The sequence below is a fragment of the Oryctolagus cuniculus genome, chromosome 11 (genome assembly GCF_051225735.1).
Source record: "Oryctolagus cuniculus isolate XC-2025 breed Fujian yellow rabbit chromosome 11, ASM5122573v1, whole genome shotgun sequence".
Classification (NCBI taxonomy): Eukaryota; Metazoa; Chordata; class Mammalia; order Lagomorpha; family Leporidae; genus Oryctolagus; species Oryctolagus cuniculus.
The window spans coordinates 117,279,127-117,299,333 of NC_142877.1; the positions used below are offsets into that span (position 1 = coordinate 117,279,127).

General features: G+C 47.1%; 1 protein-coding gene across 1 annotated transcript in view; it reads left to right on the forward strand.

The window, feature by feature from the left end:
• The first annotated feature begins 457 nt into the window (after nucleotides 1-457).
• Nucleotides 458-20,207, forward strand: part of EP300 (EP300 lysine acetyltransferase) — an 88,258-nt gene continuing 68,508 nt past the window's right edge. Inside the window, exon 1 of the mRNA XM_002721395.6 lies at nucleotides 458-1,732. Coding sequence (XP_002721441.2) covers nucleotides 1,639-1,732 — 94 coding nt within the window. The 5' untranslated portion in view covers nucleotides 458-1,638. The remainder of the gene's footprint in view (nucleotides 1,733-20,207) is intronic.

Here is a 20,207-nt window from a genome sequence, read left to right on the forward strand (position 1 = left end):
CGCCTTCCCGGGCGTAGCGCCTCAGCTCCGTCACCCCCGCGGCCACCGGCCCCCGAGGCAGGGAGACCCAGCCCAGGCACTTTCCCGGTCACTGTCTACCGACTGAAAATAGATCCCGAGTCCGCCCCCGGCTCCCCCCTCCCGCCTTGAAATCCTCCCCTTTAAAGGGAGCCACCGAGTGACGCCGGGGGAGTTTGCGGAAGCGCCAGCCGCGTTGGGGCCTTGGGCGGATCCCGTGATGGAACAGGACCCGCCCCCGGCTCCTCTTCCCCCATTGTGTGAGCGGCTCGCGCCCTGGCCCCGCCCCTCGCCCCCTCCCTCCGGCGGCGCGGCCCCGCCCCTTTTTTTCGCCCCCCCTTGGCTCATTTCCGGCCGCCGCTGCTACCGCTAGCCTGTAAGGAGGATTCGGCAGAGGGAAGAAACAACAGCCGCCATCTTGTTTGTGTGCTAGGCTCGGGGGGGAGAGAGGGCGAGAGGGAGCGGGCGCGAGTGGGCGAGCGGGACGCCGGGCTGAGTGCGAACTGCGGGAGCGGAGGAGCGCGGCGTGGAGCCGGGCCGGCGAGCGGCGGCAGGGCCGAGACAGTGGCAGGGGGCCCGGGGCGCACGGGCTGAGGCGACCCCCAGCCCCCTCCCGCCTTGCACACACCCCCAGCGCGGCCCGGCAGCCGGGCCCGGCGTCGACGCCTAGGGGGGACCATTACATAACCCCGCGCCCCGCAGCGCCTTCGCCCGCCGTCGAGGGCGGCCCCGAGCGGAGCCCCGAGGGGCGGGCGCTCCGGGCACCTGGCGGCCGGGGTGGGGGCCGCGGCGGCGGCGGCCGTATTTATTTATTTTCCGCGGGAGAGGAGGGCGGAGGAGGAGGAGGAGGAGAGCGCAGCGCGAGAGCAGGCAGCCTGCGCCGCCGCCCGAGCGGGGCCTCCTCGGTGGGCTCGGCGCGGGCCCGGCCCCCTCGGCCCTGCGGGCCGGCGAGCTCCGCGCCGGGCGTCCTCGCCGCGCCTCCGCCGGCCGCCGCGCGATGTGAGGCGGCGGCGGCGCCAGCCTGGCTCTCGGCTCGGGCGAGCTTCCCGCGGCCATTAGGGGCCGGTGCGGCGGCGGCGGCGGCGGCAGGAGGAGGGCTGGGCGGGTGGGGGCGCAGGCCCGGGAGGGGGCACCGGGAGGAGGTGAGTGTTTCTCGTCGCCTCCTCCTCTCCCCCCTTTTCGCCCCCGCCTCCTTGTGGCGATGAGAAGGAGGAGGACAGCGCCGAGGAGGAAGAGGCTGATGGCGGCGGCGGAGCTCCGAGAGACCTCGGCTGGGCAGGGGCCGGCCGCGGCGGGCCGGGGACTGCGCCTCTAGAGCCGCGAGTTCTCGGGAATTCGCCGCAGCGGACGCGCTCGGCGGGTTTGGGCCCCCGTTGCCCTGCTCGGGCCTGGGCGCAGGCCCGGCCCCTCGCACTTGCCCCTACCTTTTCTGTCGAGTCCGCATCCCTCTCCAGTCACCGCGACCCGGCGGAGAGAAAAAGGAACTTCCCCCACCCCCCTCGGCCGCCGGCGGAGCCCCCCGAGCCCACTGCGGGGAGCGGGGCGGGACCCCGGGCCGAAGAAGAGATTTTTTTCGGAGGATTCTCGTCTGCTTCGTCCGTATCTCCGAAAGAATTAAAAATGGCCGAGAATGTGGTGGAACCGGGGCCGCCTTCAGCCAAGCGGCCTAAACTCTCCTCGCCGGCCCTCTCGGCGTCGGCCAGCGACGGCACAGGTTAGTCCTCCGGCCCCAGCCTTTCGCGTTCCTGCCCGGTGCACCTTCCCTCTTCCATGTTACATGCGTATATGTCCCCCCTTCCCTCTCTTCCCACTTCCCTGCTCCGCAATTAATTTTTAAAGGTGTTTGAATGAGCTGGTCGAAGACGTCCAGTAGCCCGACCATTTTCTTGGCCTCCTAATACATTGGTTGCAACACTATGTCAAACCGATGTGTGTTCTGGAATTAGCGCTCGCTGGATAGAAACGGCCCTTATTGTTGCCCCGTGCACTCAATTTCGGGAATGCCGATGCTTCTGTGTGTGAGGGCTTTTACGTAGTTCTAGATTGAATGTGTTTTGTTGGTGGTAGATGAAAACTTGCGAGCCTTTTCTCCTCGATTGTACTTACCTCTTCCTTTTACTTTCCACTCTTCTTTTTCAAAATTTTTTCTCTCCGTTGCACAAGATAATCTGAGCAGGAATAAGATGTAAAAAAAAAAAAAAAAAAAAAGACCTTGGTTTTATTTGTGTGAGATCCAGATTTCAGATTTGATGTGAAGTTGAACCGAATTATTTTACCCATCACTCTCAGCTTTCTTTCTTTTTCTTTCTTTTCTGTTTGCTCTGAGAATCAATATGGGGCGCAGTTCATTTTTACATCCCCCTCCTCTTCGGTGTCAGACCAAAATGTCTGAAACTCTGGGTTTTCAGGTTGGGAATGCGAGGCCTTTTCTTGCAGTTTGTAGTCACTTTCTCACTTTGGACGAAAGCAAAAAGGAGAGACGGTTCTGCGGAGGAACGTCCCTGGGAATCCAGTTTGAACGAAGTTGAGTGTTCCAGTCATGAACTCCAACTTGAACTGATTGTACAGAAGTTTAAAATATGCTGTAGGTTTTGGTTTGTGTGTGGTTTTGTCCTCTTCCCCTGAAAACGTCTCTGGAGTTGGAGATTTCAGTTTCAAAGCTCTATGAATTCTTTGCTTTAGTCAGTTGTGGACTGATCCCTTTGTTAGGAGAAGTTGAGGGAGACCTCTTGCATCCTCCTCCTCTTTCTCTTACGCTTGTCTCCTGATGGCCACCGACCTTCTCTTTGGCTGTCATGGTTGTTTGAGATGCCGGCGTAATGAAGAGAAGAATGGCTGGCCATCTGACAGTCCACAGGCTGTTCCCCAACTGTGGAGCATCCCCGTAACTCCCCAGAACGTCATCCCTCTGGCTGCCAGTGCGAGTGCATAATGGAGTTAAGTGCACCCCAGAAGTTGGTTAGACAACTTCTAGAGCTCGTTTCTAAGTAGGTTTCATTTTAAAGGCTGAAAATAGGAGGATTATAGCATGCTATGAATTTGTTGCTTTTTAAGAAAGATGTATCATCATAAGACATGAGTTTGTTAACCTGAAAAAGATTACAGCTAAGGATCTTGCAGTTCTCCACCTAAGGTTTGTAACATCAGCTTGTGTGGGTAACCTTGTGTTTCTGTAGTCTTTGAGGATTTTTTTTTTTTTACTTCAGAATTCATGCACACACATAGTATTGTGTTCCTTGGCACTTAAAGGTGTTTCAAAAGAATTTTCTGGAGATATTATTTAGACAGGTATCCCCCTGTAGACTGTGGTGAAAAGTAGTAATGGATTCAACATTTGAGTTAACTTGGAATGCTGTTGGGAACACTTTTTTTATATACTTTATTTCCATGAGCCCTGATTTGATTGAGCAGCGTTGTTTTGGAACTCCGTTGTGCGGCTGCATTCTTCCTCCCTGATCTGTGTCCTTAGTGAACCAACTCATTCTGGTAGTGTCCTGTTCTTTTAATACACAAAAACTATTTTGCTACTTAAAATATCTTTGAATACTTCTGAGTCCTAAATGTATTAAGTGGATTTTTATAAATAAAAAAAAATCCCTCCATTAAGAGATTCATTCATTCACTGTTAGTATTAAGAGTTTATCTTAGTATTAATGATTTTTCTCCACATTTTATAGTGAGTAGTTGATTACCACTCCTCCACACTCCCAAATCAAGATTCAACTTGAGGAATTCTTTGGCATACAATTTTTAATTGTAACCAGTCTGGGTGTTTTGGATGAGAATTATGTACTATGAAGATACTGTTCCTCTGTGAACTTACTTCAGCCTGGTCATCATTACTTAGTGGGGGGTTTTTGTTTTTGTGTTTTCCGTTCAGCAATGTGTAATCATTTGCAGGCAACTTTTAATTGTGGTACTTCACTTTTAAAAAGTTAACAAACTTGTAATTTCTACGTTTTGACTTTTGAGTTGTCACTTGGATATTTTACATGATTTTTTTCTAGAACCAATCAAAATAAATAAATAAAATTCTAGATCCTAGAGGCTTTTAAACGTGACATAAGCTTCAAAGAGTATTTGAGAGTTGTATTTACAAGAAAGAATACTGGGATCCAGTGGGTTGACATGCTAAAGTGTTGAAAACAGATTTTAAATCCAGCTTTTTGAGTTTCTTTAGATTAGGTACTGATGGAGCATGAAAACGGTGACTGACTTAATATTCAAATATTGGAAGAAATTTTCCATGTTGATCAAGTAACTTGATTTAAGTTCAAATTTTTTGTTTTGGAATGGGGAGGAAAAGAGACTTAGAAAAATCTTTGTATCTTTGTGTAACTATTTAGTATTTCTATTGGATCTATTGAAAATTTTATTTAGTTATGGTTAAGGGCAAAACATTTGATAAATGAAGTGACTCCCCCACCCCCCAAAAATCATGAAAGCTATTTGTAAAAAGATCTTGGCTAATATTAATGACTAGAAAAGTTAGCAACAGGTACAAGCTAAAAATATTTCTTGAAGTGATGAGTATGGTGTGTGCCTTTGTTGGTCACTGAATGAATATGCTGTGTGCATTTACAAGTGGACTCTGGAAAGGTGGGTGGGCGTTTTAGGATCTTGGTTCAGTTTTGTGGCCCTGCTGTGTGTGTTAAGATCAACTTGGGTTTATGCCCTTTTTTCCTCCCTGTGTCAAAGGAACAGGACAGATCATGTATACCTGCATTTTGACTACTTGATTAATGTGCACAGTGGAGAAATTGTTAGGATTTTTTTGATGTTAGTTTTTCTTCCATGAAGTTGACTGTTAGTGATCTATCATCCTAACCAGAACATTTTCATAGAGACCATTCTTCAGGTTCAGAATCTGTGATACTGTGGGTTAGTTTTTAGGCATGAATGTTTACATTGGAGTTTGCTTCTGAGGTCTTTCAGATGCACCTCCTTGGTCTGTCAAGGTATTGATTACCTCACTGTTAAATTGCAAAATATTTTACCAGTTGCCTTAAACTTCTCTGACGATTATTTATTCTCAAAGCCCGGTAAGTTCATTGATAGGACTTCAAGGAAGTTGTTTGTGACTGATGTGAGATAAACTGAGGGTTTGTGTCAATCTGCTGTGTGTGAGAATTTGGGTGCCCTTAAAGAGCAGGAGTTCTCGGTTAGTACAGAGGTAGGAAATATATTGGCATGTCCCGTAAATGGAGCCTAGGGAAAGAGAGGGTTCTGCCTTAGTTGTCTTTTGGCATTATTTCTGATGTTTTCCAACTCTTCCTTTAATATATTTCATAAAGGAAAAAAACTGAATCAGTTGAAAACTAGTGTGTATGGTGGTGTTTGCAGGAACATGAAGTGGTAAATAGGAAAGGGGAGAAAAAGAGTAGGAAGAATGTTGGAGATACAAGTGGGAGTGTAAAATACTTCTTCTTGGTGTACTTACAAAAACAATTCAGGAGTTACTCTGCCAATTCATATGCCCAAAATTAATGAAAAAATAAAACATGCTGCTTTTTGTGTGTCCAGATTTTAGAGTTTGCTCCTTTCAAAGTTGAATTTGAGTGTGGCAAACATTAGTGAAATTAATGGGCAAGTGAAACAAATTATACCAAATGTAAAATGCTTTAACCATTGAAATTTTTAAAAAGATTATTTATTTATTTGTCAGGCAGTGACAAATCAATTGATCAAATGATAGATTTTCATCCACTGGTTCATTCTCCCAAATGGCCAGCTGGAGTTGGGAGCTTGGAACTGCATGTGGGTCTCCCACATGGGTGGCATGGGCCCAACTTCTTGGGCCATCTTTTGCTGCCTTCCCAGGCATGTGAGCAGTGAGCAGCCAGAGCCTGAACTGGTGCTCACATACAGGATGCCAGCATCATGTCTCAAGCGGTGGCTTAAAAGCTGCATAACAATGCTGGCCCCTAAACACTGAATTTTGCAGATGATTTTATTGTCACATGAGAACTACTTTCCTTTTTTTTTTTTTTTTTTTTTTTTTTTTGACAGGCAGAGTGGACAGTGAGAGAGAGAGAGAAAGGTCTTCCTTTGCCGTTGGTTCACCCTCCAATGGCCGCCACGGCTGGCACGCTGCGGCCAGCGCACTGCGATGATCCGATGGCAGGAGCCAGGAGCCAGGTGCTTCTCCTGGTCTCCCATGGGGTGCAGGACCCAAGGACTTGGGCCATTCACTGCACTCCCAGGCCACAGCAGAGAGCTGGCCTGGAGAGGGGCAACCGGGACAGAATCCGGTCCCCCGACTGGGACTAGAACCCGGTGTGCCGGCACCGCAAGGCGGAGGATTAGCCTAGTGAGCCGTGGCGCTGGCCATGAGAACTACTTTCCTTCTGAAATTTTAATGGGAATTTAAAAATTGTTGTTTTCAATAAAGGTTTAAAAGAATAAATATTGAGAAATTAAGCCACTTGTGAGCCATTTGGATATGATTTGGTTTTAGATGTAGATCCTTTTTGTAAATGTTCGAATGGTCAGGTGTAATTTTGTTGAGAAAGTGAGATAGTAAAATTAAAACCACTGGAGGGGCCGGGTCTGTAGCGTAGCTGGTAAAGCTGCCACCTGCAGTGTTGGCATCCCATATGGGCGCTGGTTTGAGTTCTGGCTGCTCCACCTCCGATCCAGCTCTCTGCCGTGGCCTGGGAAAGCAGTGGAGAATGGCCCTAGTCCTTGGGCCCCTGCACCCACGTGGGAGACCCAGAAGAAGCTCCTGGCTCCTGACTTTGGATCTGCTCAGCTCTGGCCGTTGTGGCCATTTGGGGAGTGAACCAGCACATGGAAGACCTCTCTCTGCATTTCTTTTATTCTCTGTGTAACTTAAATCTTAAAAAAATGAGAAAAATTACTGGAAAATAAGTGCTAAGTGAAGGAGTTTTAGAGTGAGACTCGAGAGTTCATATTAACTGAACCTTGAGCCAGTTACTTAGACCACGTCTCTGCTTCCTTTCCTGTAGTACTCATAGGGTTGTGCTGAAGAGTAAGTGAGAAATCTGTTAATAAAATGCCTAGGACAGTGCTTGTATGTACTCAAACTGTTTTAAAATGTAGTTGCTAAATATACCAGAAGGAAAGCAGTAGCTTTTTAATGGATATATAGGTTAGACAGAGAAGGCCAAGTACATGATGTTCATTGAGTAGTCTTAGAACAGGTCTTAATGTGGTTAGCTTATACTGCATCCACCAAAAGAGTAAGTATTTTAGGACTAGAGGAATATGGGAGGGGCTGGCACCGTGGCTCACTTGGCTAATCCTCCGCCTGTGGCGCCAGCATCCCATATGGTCGCCGGGTTCTAGTCCCAGTTGCTCCTCTTCCAGTCCAGCTCTCTGCTGTGGCCCTGGATGGCAGTGGAGGGTGGCCCAAGTGCCTGGGCACCTGCACCCACATGGGAGACCAGGAAGAAGCACCTGGCTCCTGGCTTTGGATCGGCGCAGCGCCAGCCATAGCAACCATTTGGGAAGTGAACCAACGGAAGGAAGACCTTTCTCTCTGTCTCTCTCTCACTGTCTATAACTCTACCTGTCAAATTTAGAAAAAAAAATGGGAGAGAAATTAAAGTAAGAGTAAAGATAATATATATATCCTATAGAATGTCTTACATGTGTAAGTAGTTGAAAATGAATATTTAAAGCATTGAAAAAGTGGAAAACAACTTGTCAGAAATGCTTAAGAATGCCTTTTTGCTAAAAGATTATGTGCACACAGTTTATTCCAGTTTTTGTTTGCTTACTTAGGTCAAAAGAGACTTTGTTTTAAAAGAAGAGGAAGGGTAATAGATGGAAGAGTACAGTGCTTTTCAAATTTTTTTTAAAGATTTACTTATTTTATTTGAAAGGCAGAGTTAGCAGAGGAGCAGAAGCAGAGGCAGAGATCTTCAGTCTGCTGGTTCACTCCCCAAATGGCTGCAATGGCCAGAGCTGGACCAGTCCGAAACCAGGAACCAAGAGCTTTCCCTGTTTCCCATGTGGGTACAGGGCCCAAGGACTTGGACCATCTTCTACTGCTTTCCCAGGCGCATTAGCAGGGAGCTGGATCAGAAGTGGAGCAGCGGCCGGCGCCACAGCTCAATAGGCTGGCTAATCCTCCTCCTGTGGCACCAGCACACCGGGTTCTAGTCCCGGTCGGGGCGCTGGATTCTGTCCCGGTTGCTCCTCTTCCAGGCCAGCTCTCTGCTGTGGCCAGGGAGTGCAGTGGAGGATGGCCCAAGTCCTTGGGCCCCACACACATGTGGGAGACCAGGAGAAGCACCTGGCTCCTGGCTTCAGATCAGCACAGCACGCTGGCCGCAGCTGCCACTGGGGGGTGAACCAACGGCATCTCTCTCACTGTCCACTCTGCCTGTCAAAAAACAAAAAAGTGGAGCAGCTAGGACTTGAACTGACGTCCATATAGGATGCTGGTACTGTAAGCAGTGGCATTACCCTTTATGCCACAGCACCGGCCCCTCAAAATTTCTTAACTATTTATTTATTTATTTTAAAGAGTTAACATAGTGAGAGGAGAGACAAAGACAGAGAGAGACAGAGAGAGGGCTTCCATCCGCTGGTTCACTCCCCAATTGGCCGCAACTCCTGGAGCTGAGCAGATCCAAGCGAGGAGGCAGGAGCTTCTTCCCGGTCTCCCACGCAGCTGCAGGGGCCCAAGTACTTGGGCCATCTTTTACTGCTTTCCCAGGCCATAGCAGAGAGCTGGATTGGAAGTAGAGCAGTCGGAACTCAAACTGGCACCCATATGGGATGCCAGCACTGCAGGTGTTGGCTTTACCAGCTGCATCACAGCGCCAGCCCCTCAAATATTTTTTAACCATATGTAAGTAAGAACTGTATTTTACATGTAGAACCGGAGAGCCTATCTCAACAAATGAATGATTAATATTTTGCCCTTACTAATTGTAATGTATTTTGATATTTTCTTTGATTTTGTTTTCCTTAAGAAAACTGATTGTAACCTACTGTATTGATTCTTTTTTTTTTTTTTTTTTTTAAACAGGCAGAGTTAGACAGTGAGAGAGAGAAAGAGAAAAAGGTCTTCCTTCCGTTGGTTCACTCCCCAAATGACCGCCACGGCTGGAGCTACGCCTGTCCAAAGGCAGGAGCCAGGTGCTTCTTCCTGGTCTCCCACACAGGTGCAGGGGCCCAAAGCACTTGGGCCATCCTCCACTGCCTTCCCAGCCACAGCAGAGAGCTGGACTGGAAGAGGAGCAACCAGGACTAGAACCCGGCGCCCATATGGGATGCTGGTGCCGCAGGCGGAGGATTAATCAAGTGAGCCACGGCGCCGGCCCCCACTGTTAACTTGTAAGCCACTATTTGAAGAACAGTGGTTTGAAGAGTTGACAAGATGGCAGTTGTCCTGTACTGGCCCAGCATTTTCTGTATGCTAGGCATTTATCCTCAATCCAGGGAACACTGGTAATCCAGACAAACGTAGTCCCTTTTTTCCTTCCTGCAGTTTATAGATCAGAGGAGAAGGTGGGCATTAAAGTGGTGTGATCAGCATTGCATCCGGGAAGGGCAGTGGTGGGAGGAACAGGGATAGACAGGGACTCTGATGGCTGTCTTTGAGAAATGGTGTCTGATCTTGGGGTCTGGCGGAGACAGGGTTAGTGAGAGTGAGCCCAGGCTGGAACAGGAGAGCACAAGGGTCTTCTTTTGAAAAGCTCATGGAATAATTTAAAAGTAATGCGCATTTCCCAGTGAATTTCGTAAGGCCCAAGAGTATGGCATGCTGAGAAAACCTATAAATCCCACCTAGCTGGGAGGGACAGCAAGAAATATGGTTGTAGTGGTAATCAATGGGCTATTCATGCAGAGCTTGTAGAGGCTATAGGAGTTTGGCCAACTTAAATCGATGGGGTGGAATTTTACCTGGGATGATTAAAATGAGGAGGAGTGGTTTGGGAAGGAGTAGGGAAGAAAAGGCAGTGAGGCAGTGTTAGTATTCCAGTTGCGTAGGGCTGGCTTTCCTGCAGAATTTTCTTTTTCTTTTTTTTGACAGGCAGAGTGGACAGTGAGAGAGAGAGAAAGGTCTTCCTTTTCCATTGGTTCACCCTCCAAGTGGCCGCTACGGCTAGCACGCTGCGCCAGTCCGAAACCAGGAGCCAGAAGCTTTCTCCTGGTCTCCCATACAGGTGCAGGGCCCAAGCACTTGGGCCATCCTCCACTATACTCCCGGGCCACAGCAGAGAGCTGGCCTGGAACAGGAGCAGCCAGGACATTATCCGGTGCCCCAACTGAGAATAGAACCCAGGGTGCCAGTGCTGCAAGCGGAGGATTAGCCTAGTGAGCCGTGGCGCCAGCCCTACAGAACTTTCTTAAAAAGTAGATTTGAAAGATTGGTGGTTTACGTGAGGTGGTAATTGATTAGATGTTAGGTAGGAAGACAGAGGAATCAAGATAGTTCCCAAATTTCAAGTGTGGGCAGCTAGATAGGTGGTGAATTAGGGAACACAGGAAGTGAAGTGTTTGTGTAGGGGTGATGGGCATTTTGGAGCTGTGTGATTCTCCTGAATTGTGTAGTCACTGTTTTCATTTGGCGTGCCTATATCATTTCAGCCAACATACTGAGTAACTGCCACGAGTTAGGCATTTCTTTTTCTTTTTTTTGGACAGGCAGAGTTAGAGAGAAAGGTCTTCCTTCTGTTGGTTCATCCCCCAAATCCGAAGCCAGGAGCCAGGTGCTTCCTCCTGGTCTCCCATGCAGGTGCAGGGCCCAAGCACTTGGGCCATTCTCCACTGCCTTCCTAGGCCACAGCAGAGAGCTGGACTGGAAGAGGAGCAACCGGGACAGAATCCGGGGTGCCGCAGGCGGAGGATTAGCCAGCCTAGTGAGCTGTGGCGCTGGCCAAGTTAGGCATTTCTGATGTAAAGATTGTTAAGGTGGTTTCTGCTCTCAAATCCTTTTTGTGATATAGTGTAATTGGTATATGTATACATCACTTTTCCCGTGCTCTGATAAGTTTGAAAAATGTTTTTGATAAAGGCAGGATAGGGATCTTCTCTGACAGTCAGTTTGAGATGTTGGTGAAAAACCTGAGAAAACGTGTACTTGAGCAGGGTTAGTGGAGTGGAAAATAACACTTTTCATAAAAGTGGGGAGAAGTTGGAAGGCTATTTCAGGTTGAACAAAAATCAATGCATCTGAAGTCGCTGGAACTTGGGCTGTTTGGTGGGCTGTGTTCCTGGGAGACGGAGGGAAGAGGATGTTGGCATCCTATGAAGGAAAGACAAAGCTGCTGCGAGACTTGCCCTTCGTCTCGACTGCCCGGGTGAGTTTTAGAAGCAGGAGAGTGATGGGTTGGAGAGAGACGAATTCTGGAGACAGGCACGTGATCAGCAGCACAGCGAAACCTAATGGTGGGAAGACCAGGACCATGTTATTTTCCTTTTATTAAAAAGATTTATTGGGGGCCAGCGCCGTGGCTCATTTGGCTAATCCTCTGCCAGCAGCACTGGCATCCCAGGTTCTAGTCCCAGTTGGGGCGCTGGGTACTAGTCCTGGTTGCCCCTCTTCCAGGCCAGCTCTCTGCTGTGGCCAGGGAGTGCAGTGGAGGATGGCCCAAGTGCTTGGGCCTTGCACGAGCATGGGAGACCAGGAGGAAGTACCCGGCTCCTGGCTTTGGATTGGCGTAGCACCAGCCATAGCGGCCATTAGGGGGTGAACCAACAGAAGGAAGACCTTTCTCTCTCTCTCTCTCTCTCTCTCTCTCTCTCTCTCTCGCTGTCTATAACTCTCTCTGTCTCTCTCACTGTCTAACTCTGCCTGGCCAAAAAAAATAAAATAAAATAAAATAAATTTATTGGGAGCTGGCACTAAGGCATAGCAGATAAAGCCGCTGCTTGCAGCACCGGCATCCCATATGGGCACCAGTTCAAGACCCAACTATTCCACTTCCCATCCAGCTCTCTGCTGACACGCCTGGGAAGGCAGTAGAGGATGGCCCAAAGTGCTTGGGCCCTTGCACCCTCGTGGGAGACCCAGAAGAAAGAAGCTCTTGGCTCTGGATTGACCCAGCTCCAGCAGTTGCAGCCATCTGGGGAGTATATCAGCAGATGGAAGGAAGATATCTCATTGTCTCTTCCTCTTTCTCTATGTAACTCTAATAAATAAATAAATCTTTAAAAAGTATTCATTTAGTTGAAACTCAAGAGTGATGGGGGAGGGATGGAATGAGGGAGAGAGAGATAAGAGATCTTCCCATCCCTGATTCCCTTCCCAGAAGGCCATAAGAGCCAAGGCTGGATGGCCTCAAAGCCAGGAGCCAAGACCTCCATCTGGGACTCCCACATGGGTGACAGAGACTCAGGCACTTGCTCTCTCTTCCATTGCCTTCCCAGGCACAGGAACTTAGTTGGAAACAGCCAAGAGTTGAACTGGCACTCTGGTGTGGGATACATGCATTGCAGGTGGTAACTTAACTTGTGCCACAATGCCAGCCCCTATTTTCCTTTTATTTATTTATTAATTTATTTTTTATTTGAAAGACAGACGAAGAGATAGACATCTTCCCACCTGCTGGTTCACTCCTCAAATGGCCGTAATGGCCAGGGCAGGTTAGGCCAAAGCTAGGAGCCTGGAACTCCATCTAGGTCACCCATGTGGGTAGCAGGGGCCCAAGTACTTGGATCATTTCACTGCTTTCCTGGGTGCGTTAGCAGGGAGCTGCATCAGAAGTAGGAAATCTGGGACTTGAACTGGTGCTCTGATACGCAGTGCAGGTGTTGCAAACGGTAGGCCAATTCACTGTGCCACAGTGCCGGCCCCTAATTTTCCTTCTTTTGAAATGAACTTATTTGCTTTGGAAGTTTCAGGTAAATTGTAATGACCAAAGTATATTGTTTAAGGTTCACATTTATGACGAGTTGCATAAATATGGAAAATATAGCAGATGTTAATTCAGAATCCATTTGTTCACTCTTGTTTATAGCTTTGCAGTTTTTAGGAATCTGGTTTGGTGGTTTTTTGTTTTTTTTTTTTTTTTTTCAGGCAATAGTGTGATAGCTTTTCCCTTTAGGATCCCATATAGACATACTATTGGAGTAAAAAACACCAAGATTTACTTAAAATAAATGTTTAATGATAGCACAGAGTTTAGGTTTAATATATACATATATAGTTGAATCTTTTCTTTAAGATTTATTTATTTATTTGAAAGTGAGAGTTACAGAGAAAAAGAGGGAGAGACAGAGATCTTTCATGTGTTTGCTGAAATAACCAGGGCTGGGCCAGGCAGAAGCCAAGGAACCAAGAGCTTATTTCAGGGTAGGTGTCAGGGGCCTAACAGGCACTTCGGCCATCTTTTGCTGCTTTTCCCAGACCATTAACAGGGAGCTGGATCAGAAGTGGAACAGCCAAGACTCAATATTGGCATCCATATTGTATCCCACAGTAACAGGTGGCAGCTTTACCTTCTGTGCCACAGTGCCGGCTCTGAATTGACTTTTATATATAATATATATTATATATAAAGATTTATGTATTTGAGAGGCAGAATTACAGACAGAGGGAGAGACAGAAAGAGAGATCTTCCATCTGCTGGTTCGCTCTCCGAATGCCCCACCTGCTGGAGCTGGACTGACCCAGAACCAGGAGCTTCCAGATCTCCGTGCAGGAGCAGGGGCCCAAGCACTTAGGCTATCTTCACGGCTCTCCCAGTGCATCAGCTGGGAGCTGGATCAGAAGTGGAATAGCCAGTCTTTGAACTGGCGCGCATCTGGGATGCTGCAGCATGGGGTGGGGCTTAACCTACCACGACACAGCGCCAGTCCCCTTGATAAACAGCGTTGTTCTCATCTTGTAGTTAATTTTATACCAAAAAGTGTCAACTGTATTAGTAAATTGATGAAGGTGTCATTGGTAGATAGAACTTTTAAATGTGGGTCCCAGGTCATATTCATTAATCATTCAATTTCTGTTTACATTTTGAGACTTAAGAAGAAACTCAATCTCTTCCCAAGCTGTAGGTATACCCACTGAGGTCAAGGTTGCAGGACAATGCTAAGAGTGTGTATTTTGAAATTTGCTTATACTTTTGCCTTTTGACTCTGTTAGGTTTCAGAGTTCAGTAGCTACATAGCTATGTGGTTCTGAAGAATTTATTATGATCTTCTATACAAATTTGTTTACAATAGGCGTTTCCAGTTGTATTGGGAGTTGGACCTGACTTTCCAGCATGGTTGTTTCATTTTAATTTTCTTAGAGTTTCTTCAAATTATGTAATTTGAAGATATTTGTCTTTCCTTGATGAGTTTGTGTGATTTTGGTTAATTGTTTATCTACAGGATGTTAAAATGCTGTGTGTGTGTCTGTGTGTCTGTGTTTTAAGATTTTATTTAGAGAGAGATCTCTTCCCATCTACTGGTTCGCTCCCCAAATGGCCACAACAGAGCTTCCTCCTGTCTCCCATGTGGGTATTAGGGGCCCAGGCACTTGGGCCATCCTCTGCTGATTTCCAGGCCTATTAGTGAGTATCTGAAGTGGAGCAGCCAGGACTCGACCTGCAGGTAGTGGCTTAACCAGCTGCACCATAGCGCTGGCCCCAGAAGTGGCTGTTTCTAAAATGAAGTACTGAGGGGCTGGCGTTGTGGCGTAGCAGGGTAAGCCTCCACTTATGATGCTGGCATCCCATATGGGCATCAGTTCAAGACCTGGCTGCTCTGCTTCTGACCCCACTCTCTGCTGATGCGCCTTGGAAAGCAGAGAAAGATGGTCCAAGTGCTTGGGCCCCTGCATTCATGTGGGAGACATGGAAGAAGCTCCTGGCTCCTGACTTCTGCCTGGCCCTGGCCCTGGCCCAGCCCCAGCCATTGTGGCCATTTGGGGAGTGAAACAGTGGGTGGAAGATCTGTGTGTCTAACCTCTCTGAAACTCTGCTTTTCAAACACATAAAAATAAAAATAAAGAATTGTGGTTAGGAAAATTGTTTCAGCCTGGTAAATTTGTGCAATTCACAAAATTTGCCTCGTTGCAAAAGCTACACTGTTTTAAAATTTCATGCATTTGAAGGGTCCAGTGTAAGTACGGATGTCCAAAGCCAGTAAGAAAAGAGATCTTTGTGAGATTGGTAATTTCAGTGTTTTAGATCTTTATCAGAATGATAAATGATACATAGATTTGTGCTTGGGCCCTGCACCCCATGGGAGACCAGGAGGAAGCACCTGGCTCCTGCCTTCAGATCAGCACGGTGCGCCGGCCGCGGCGGCCATTGGAGGGTGAACCAATGGCAAAAGGAAGACCTTTCTCTCTCTCTCACTGTCCACTCTGCCTGTCAAAAAAATAAATAAATAAATAAATAAAATAAGAAAGAAAGAGTTAGAGACAGAGAGAGGTCTTGCAATAGCTGGAGCTGAGCCAATCAGGAGCCAGGAGCCAGGAGCTTATGGGTTTCCCACATGGGTGCAGGGACCCAATCACTTGGGCCCTCCTCCACTGCTTTCCCAGGTGCATTAGCAAGGAGCAGGATCAGAAGTGGAGCAGAAGCTGGCTCTGTGGTGTAACAGTGCCGATATCCCAAATGGGCACTGGTTTGAGTCCTGGCTGCTCCACTTCTGATCCAGCTCTCTGCAGTGGCCTGGGAAAGCAGTGGAAGATGGCTCAAGTCCTTGGGCTCCTGCACTCACATGGGAGACCTGAGGGAAGCTCCTGGCTTCAGATCCGCGCAGCTCCAGCTGTTGCAGTCATCTGGGGAGTGGACTAATGGATGGGAGACCTCTCTTTCTCTGCCTTTGCCTCTGACTCTGTGACTCTGCTTTTCAAATAGATAAATAAATACATCTTTGGAAGGAAAAAAAAAAAAACATTTTAACTCCACAGAGAAAGTTAGAAGGGAAGAGATGGCAGTGGGTCGATTCTGTCTTCTAAGTGGGTCCTTGAGAATTGACTGGTTTTGAAATAATTAATGTGGGCATTTTGTTTAGTGAACACAGTTTAAGAGCAGAATTGAGTTGATTTGACTACAGTACTAAAATACAAAAACCTGTTTATTCAACAGATAATGTATGAACCTTCTCAATGGGGAAAAATGTGTTACTGTTACATGTTAATATAGTAGAATTAGATATTGAGCATGCATTCTAGATAAAACACTTTTTGACTTCTGCTCTTAGTGCACTGTTTATATTGTTGGGACTGGCATTATTGCATAGCTGGTTAAGCTGCTGCCTACAGTGCCAGCATCGCATTATGGGCGCCAGTTCAAGTCCCAGCTGCTCTACTTCCTGTCCAGCTCCCTGCTAATGCATCTGAGAAAGCAGTGGAGGATTGCCCAAGTGCTTGGGCCCCTGCATCCACGTGGGAGACTTGGATGAAGCTTCTGGCTTCAGACTGGCCCAACCCTGGCCATTGTAGCCATTAGTGGAGTGAACCAACAGATGGACAGCCCCCCCCCCCATAACTCTGCTTCAAATAAGTAAATAGATTTTTTTTAAACTTTATTGTTAATGATCCTAGTTTTTTTTTTTTTTGGTTGTTTGTTTGTTTGTTTTTAATCTATTATTTATTTATTTGAAAGGCAGAGTTAACAAAGAGATATCTTCTATTCGCTGGCTCACTCTCCAGATGGCTGCCTACAATGGCTGGGACTGGGCCAGGCTGGAGCTAGGAGCCCAGAGTTGTCTTCCAGTTCTCCCACATTGGTGCTAGGTCATCTTCCACTGCTTTCCCAGGCACGTTAGCAAGGAGCTGGATCAGAAGTGGAGCAGCTGTGACTGCAACCAGCACCCATACAGGATGCTGGCGCTGCAGGCCATGGATTAACCTGCTGCACCATAGCACCAGCCCTTGATCTAATTCTGAAGGTTGTGTTTCTCTTATGTGTTTCATGGTAAATAATATCTGATTTCTCCTGTATAGTGGAACTGTTTTGATCTTTTGGGTGTTAAGTTTAGTGAGCTGAGTTTATTTTACAAAAAATTACATGGTTAACTCTGGTCTGAGGACCACAAGAAATACAGAAAACACCAAAGGTGATCTATAGAATTAGTATGTAATTATGAAAGGATGTTTTGACTCAATGCTAGTTTCCCACGTTTAACCAAAACTTATTTTTGTTTAAATTGTCACATTTCAAATACATGGTCCATTGGATAAACTGGTAGTATGCTCAGCTTTTCAAATGAGATTTAAATTTGTCCTTTCAGTCACTTTTTTTTTTTTTTTTAAGGGAAAGAGTTTATTGGGGGAAACCCGACAGACCGGAGATAAGGGGTGAAGAAGAAAAAGAGGGAGAAGGAGAGCGTGAGAGAGAGATCAAGAGACAGAGGGAGAGAGAGGGAGAGAGATCAGGAGATGGAGAGAAAGGGAGCCATGTGTTCAGGAACAGGTCTTCTTAAAATGTTGTGGGAGGGGGGCAGGGAAGTAGGAGCAGCGAATCCCGTTAGGGTTGGGGTGGAGTTTGACACTGGTGGTTGAGCCATGTGGACACCTGGCTTCCAGCAATGGTGGGGGCTAGAGTCTGGGATGGTGTCAGGGTGTAGATTGCGCCATAGATACGACTGTGCTATTTTACTAACATTCCCCCCCTTTTGTTTTTTATAAAGCAGGAGTTGTATGGGATTACATTAGTCCCAAAAGTCTAGGAGGGGTAGAAGGACAATGATCTGTCTTTAGAACTACTTCCTGTTGACTTGGGGCGACAAAATACTCTGGTGTCAGGGGCCGTTGTCACAAGCTGTTGTCTCCTGGCTGGGGAGCCAAGTATATCCCTGTAGCAGCATTTGGTTGACTACCTGGCTGGTGAAGGCCTTGGTTCTTTCCATTATCACCTCCTGTAAACACTCAGAATTTGGAAGGCTGGTGTGTGGATGGAGATCACGAAGTGTTTGGTGGCGTGGAAGGAGTTCCGGGGGTGTGATCTTGAGTGGCAGAAATCCAGGACCCTAGGGGAGCCTGGATCCAAGTCACAGCACCAGTGTAAGGCCTCCACAAAACACACCAAACACCGGAATTAGGGAAAGGGTTTATTGGGGGTAATCCGAAAGACCAGAGGCAAGGGGCGAAGAAGAAAAAGAGGGAGGAGAGCATAGGAGAGAGAGCGAGAAAGAAAGATGAAGAGACACACACAGAGAGGGAGAATCAGGAGATGGAGAGAGTGTTCATCGCTGTGTTTGGACTGAATGTACACACAATGAAGAAACCTTTTACTCAGGTAACTTTGAATTTGAACATGATTGGGGTTTAAAGGAACTTGTCAACAAACTATTTGGTAGAAGTAGCCTGCTGATGATGATCTTTGATAGTTTAATAAGCAGGAAATGCATTACCTGGAGATGGTCTAGGTTCATTCATTTCAACAGTCATTTGTGACGCTCTTTTATAATATTTTCCATAGGATAGTTTTAAAATAATGGGATAGATTTCAGACTTGTAAATTTTTAATTAAATAGGGAGCAAAAAAATTAAGAGTTCATCTTACTATCTAGAAAGAAAATATTGGCTGTCTTTCACTTTCCAATCCTGTTAACTCCTATTGCTCATATTTTCAGTGACTTCTCTTTGGAGCATGGGTACCACTACCATTGCCATCTTGGAACCTAGTTTTCAGAACAGCATTGCTGGTTGAATGACCTGGGAAATTTTTCGTTTTTAGCATCTTTTGTTGGTTAACATCTTTGTAGATTATTGTCTCTTTTTTTTTTTTTTTTTTTTTTTGACAGGCAGAGTGGACAGTGAGAGAGAGACAGAAAGGTCTTCCTTTGCCGTTGGTTCACCCTCCAATGGCCGCCGCGGCCGGCGCACCGCGCTGATCCGATGGCAGGAGCCAGGAGCCAGGTGCTTTTCCTGGTCTCCCATGGGGTGCAGGGCCCAAGCACCTGGGCCATCCTCCACTGCACTCCCTGGCCACAGCAGAGGGCTGGCCTGGAAGAGGGGCAACCGGGACAGAATCCGGCGCCCCGACCGGGACTAGAACCCGGTGTGCCGGCGCCGCTAGGCGGAGGATTAGCCTAGTGAGCCGCGGCGCCGGCCAGATTATTGTCTCTTAAATTCAAAATTCTGTAGATTCTACTGGTCCTCTCTCGGCCTTTTTCTTGTTTTTTTGCCCCATAGATGCTCTCTGATCAGCCTTACTCTGTGGAGGGCTCACAGCAGCCCCTTCACAGACCTTCTCTTCTGTTTCAGAGCTATTGACTGGGTGTCTGCTGTTCATCTTTGTGTGGGTATTCCAGTGACAGCTGATGCTCCATTTCTCTTTCACATGTGTACCTTCTCTGATTGCCTGTCTATATAACTATATCACTAGACTGTTCCCTTGTCTATGCCAGAAGTTTGTCTTTCTCTTTTCTTTTAACACCTTACCTATTCCTGATGCCTCTGTCCCTTTAGTGCTTCTGTAGATGTAAATACTAGTCTCGCTCTCATTATTTCTCCAGCAGCAGCCTCCCTGACTTGACACTTGTTTGTCCAATTCATTCTTGATTGTGTGCCTGAATAGTCTCTAGTCAATACAAGTTTGTTCTTTTTTTTTTCTTTTTTTGAGGTTTTATTACTTATTTGAAAGGCAGAACTACAAAAGGAGAGACAGAAAGATCTTCCATCTACTGGTTCACTCCCCAGATGGCTGCAGCAGCAAGCTGGGCCAGACCAGTATCAAGCCTAGCACTCATCCAGATCTCTCACGTGGGTGGCGCATTAGCAGGAAGCTGCAATGGGAATCAAATCACTGCCCATTTGGGGGTGCTGGTGTCACTGTTGGCACTTTAACCCACTGTGCCACAGGGCCTGCTTCATTATAGTTGATAAAATTCTTCAGGGGCCAGCACGGTGGTGTGGTGGGTAAAGACACCACCTACAATGCTAGCATCCCATATGAGTCCCAGCTGCTCCACTTCCCACCCAGCTCTCTGCTATGGCCTGGGACAGCAGTGGAAGATGGTCCAAGTCCTTGGGCCCCCGCACCCACGTGGGAGACCTGGAAGAAGCTCCTGGCTCCTGGCTTCAGACCGGCACAGCTCCGGCCATTGTGGCCAACTGAAGAGTGAACCAATGGATGGGTCCTTCTCTGCCTCTCCTTTTTTGTTTGTGTAAGTAAATAAATAAATCTTTTTTAAAAAATTCTTCAATTTTTCTCTAAAATAAAAGTCTCAAACTGTTATGTTATAGGTTGTTCTTACATGTTGAACATTAAATTTTATATAGCTAAATATAACTACTCACTATGCAGGGCAAGTTGAGCTAGAGGTCT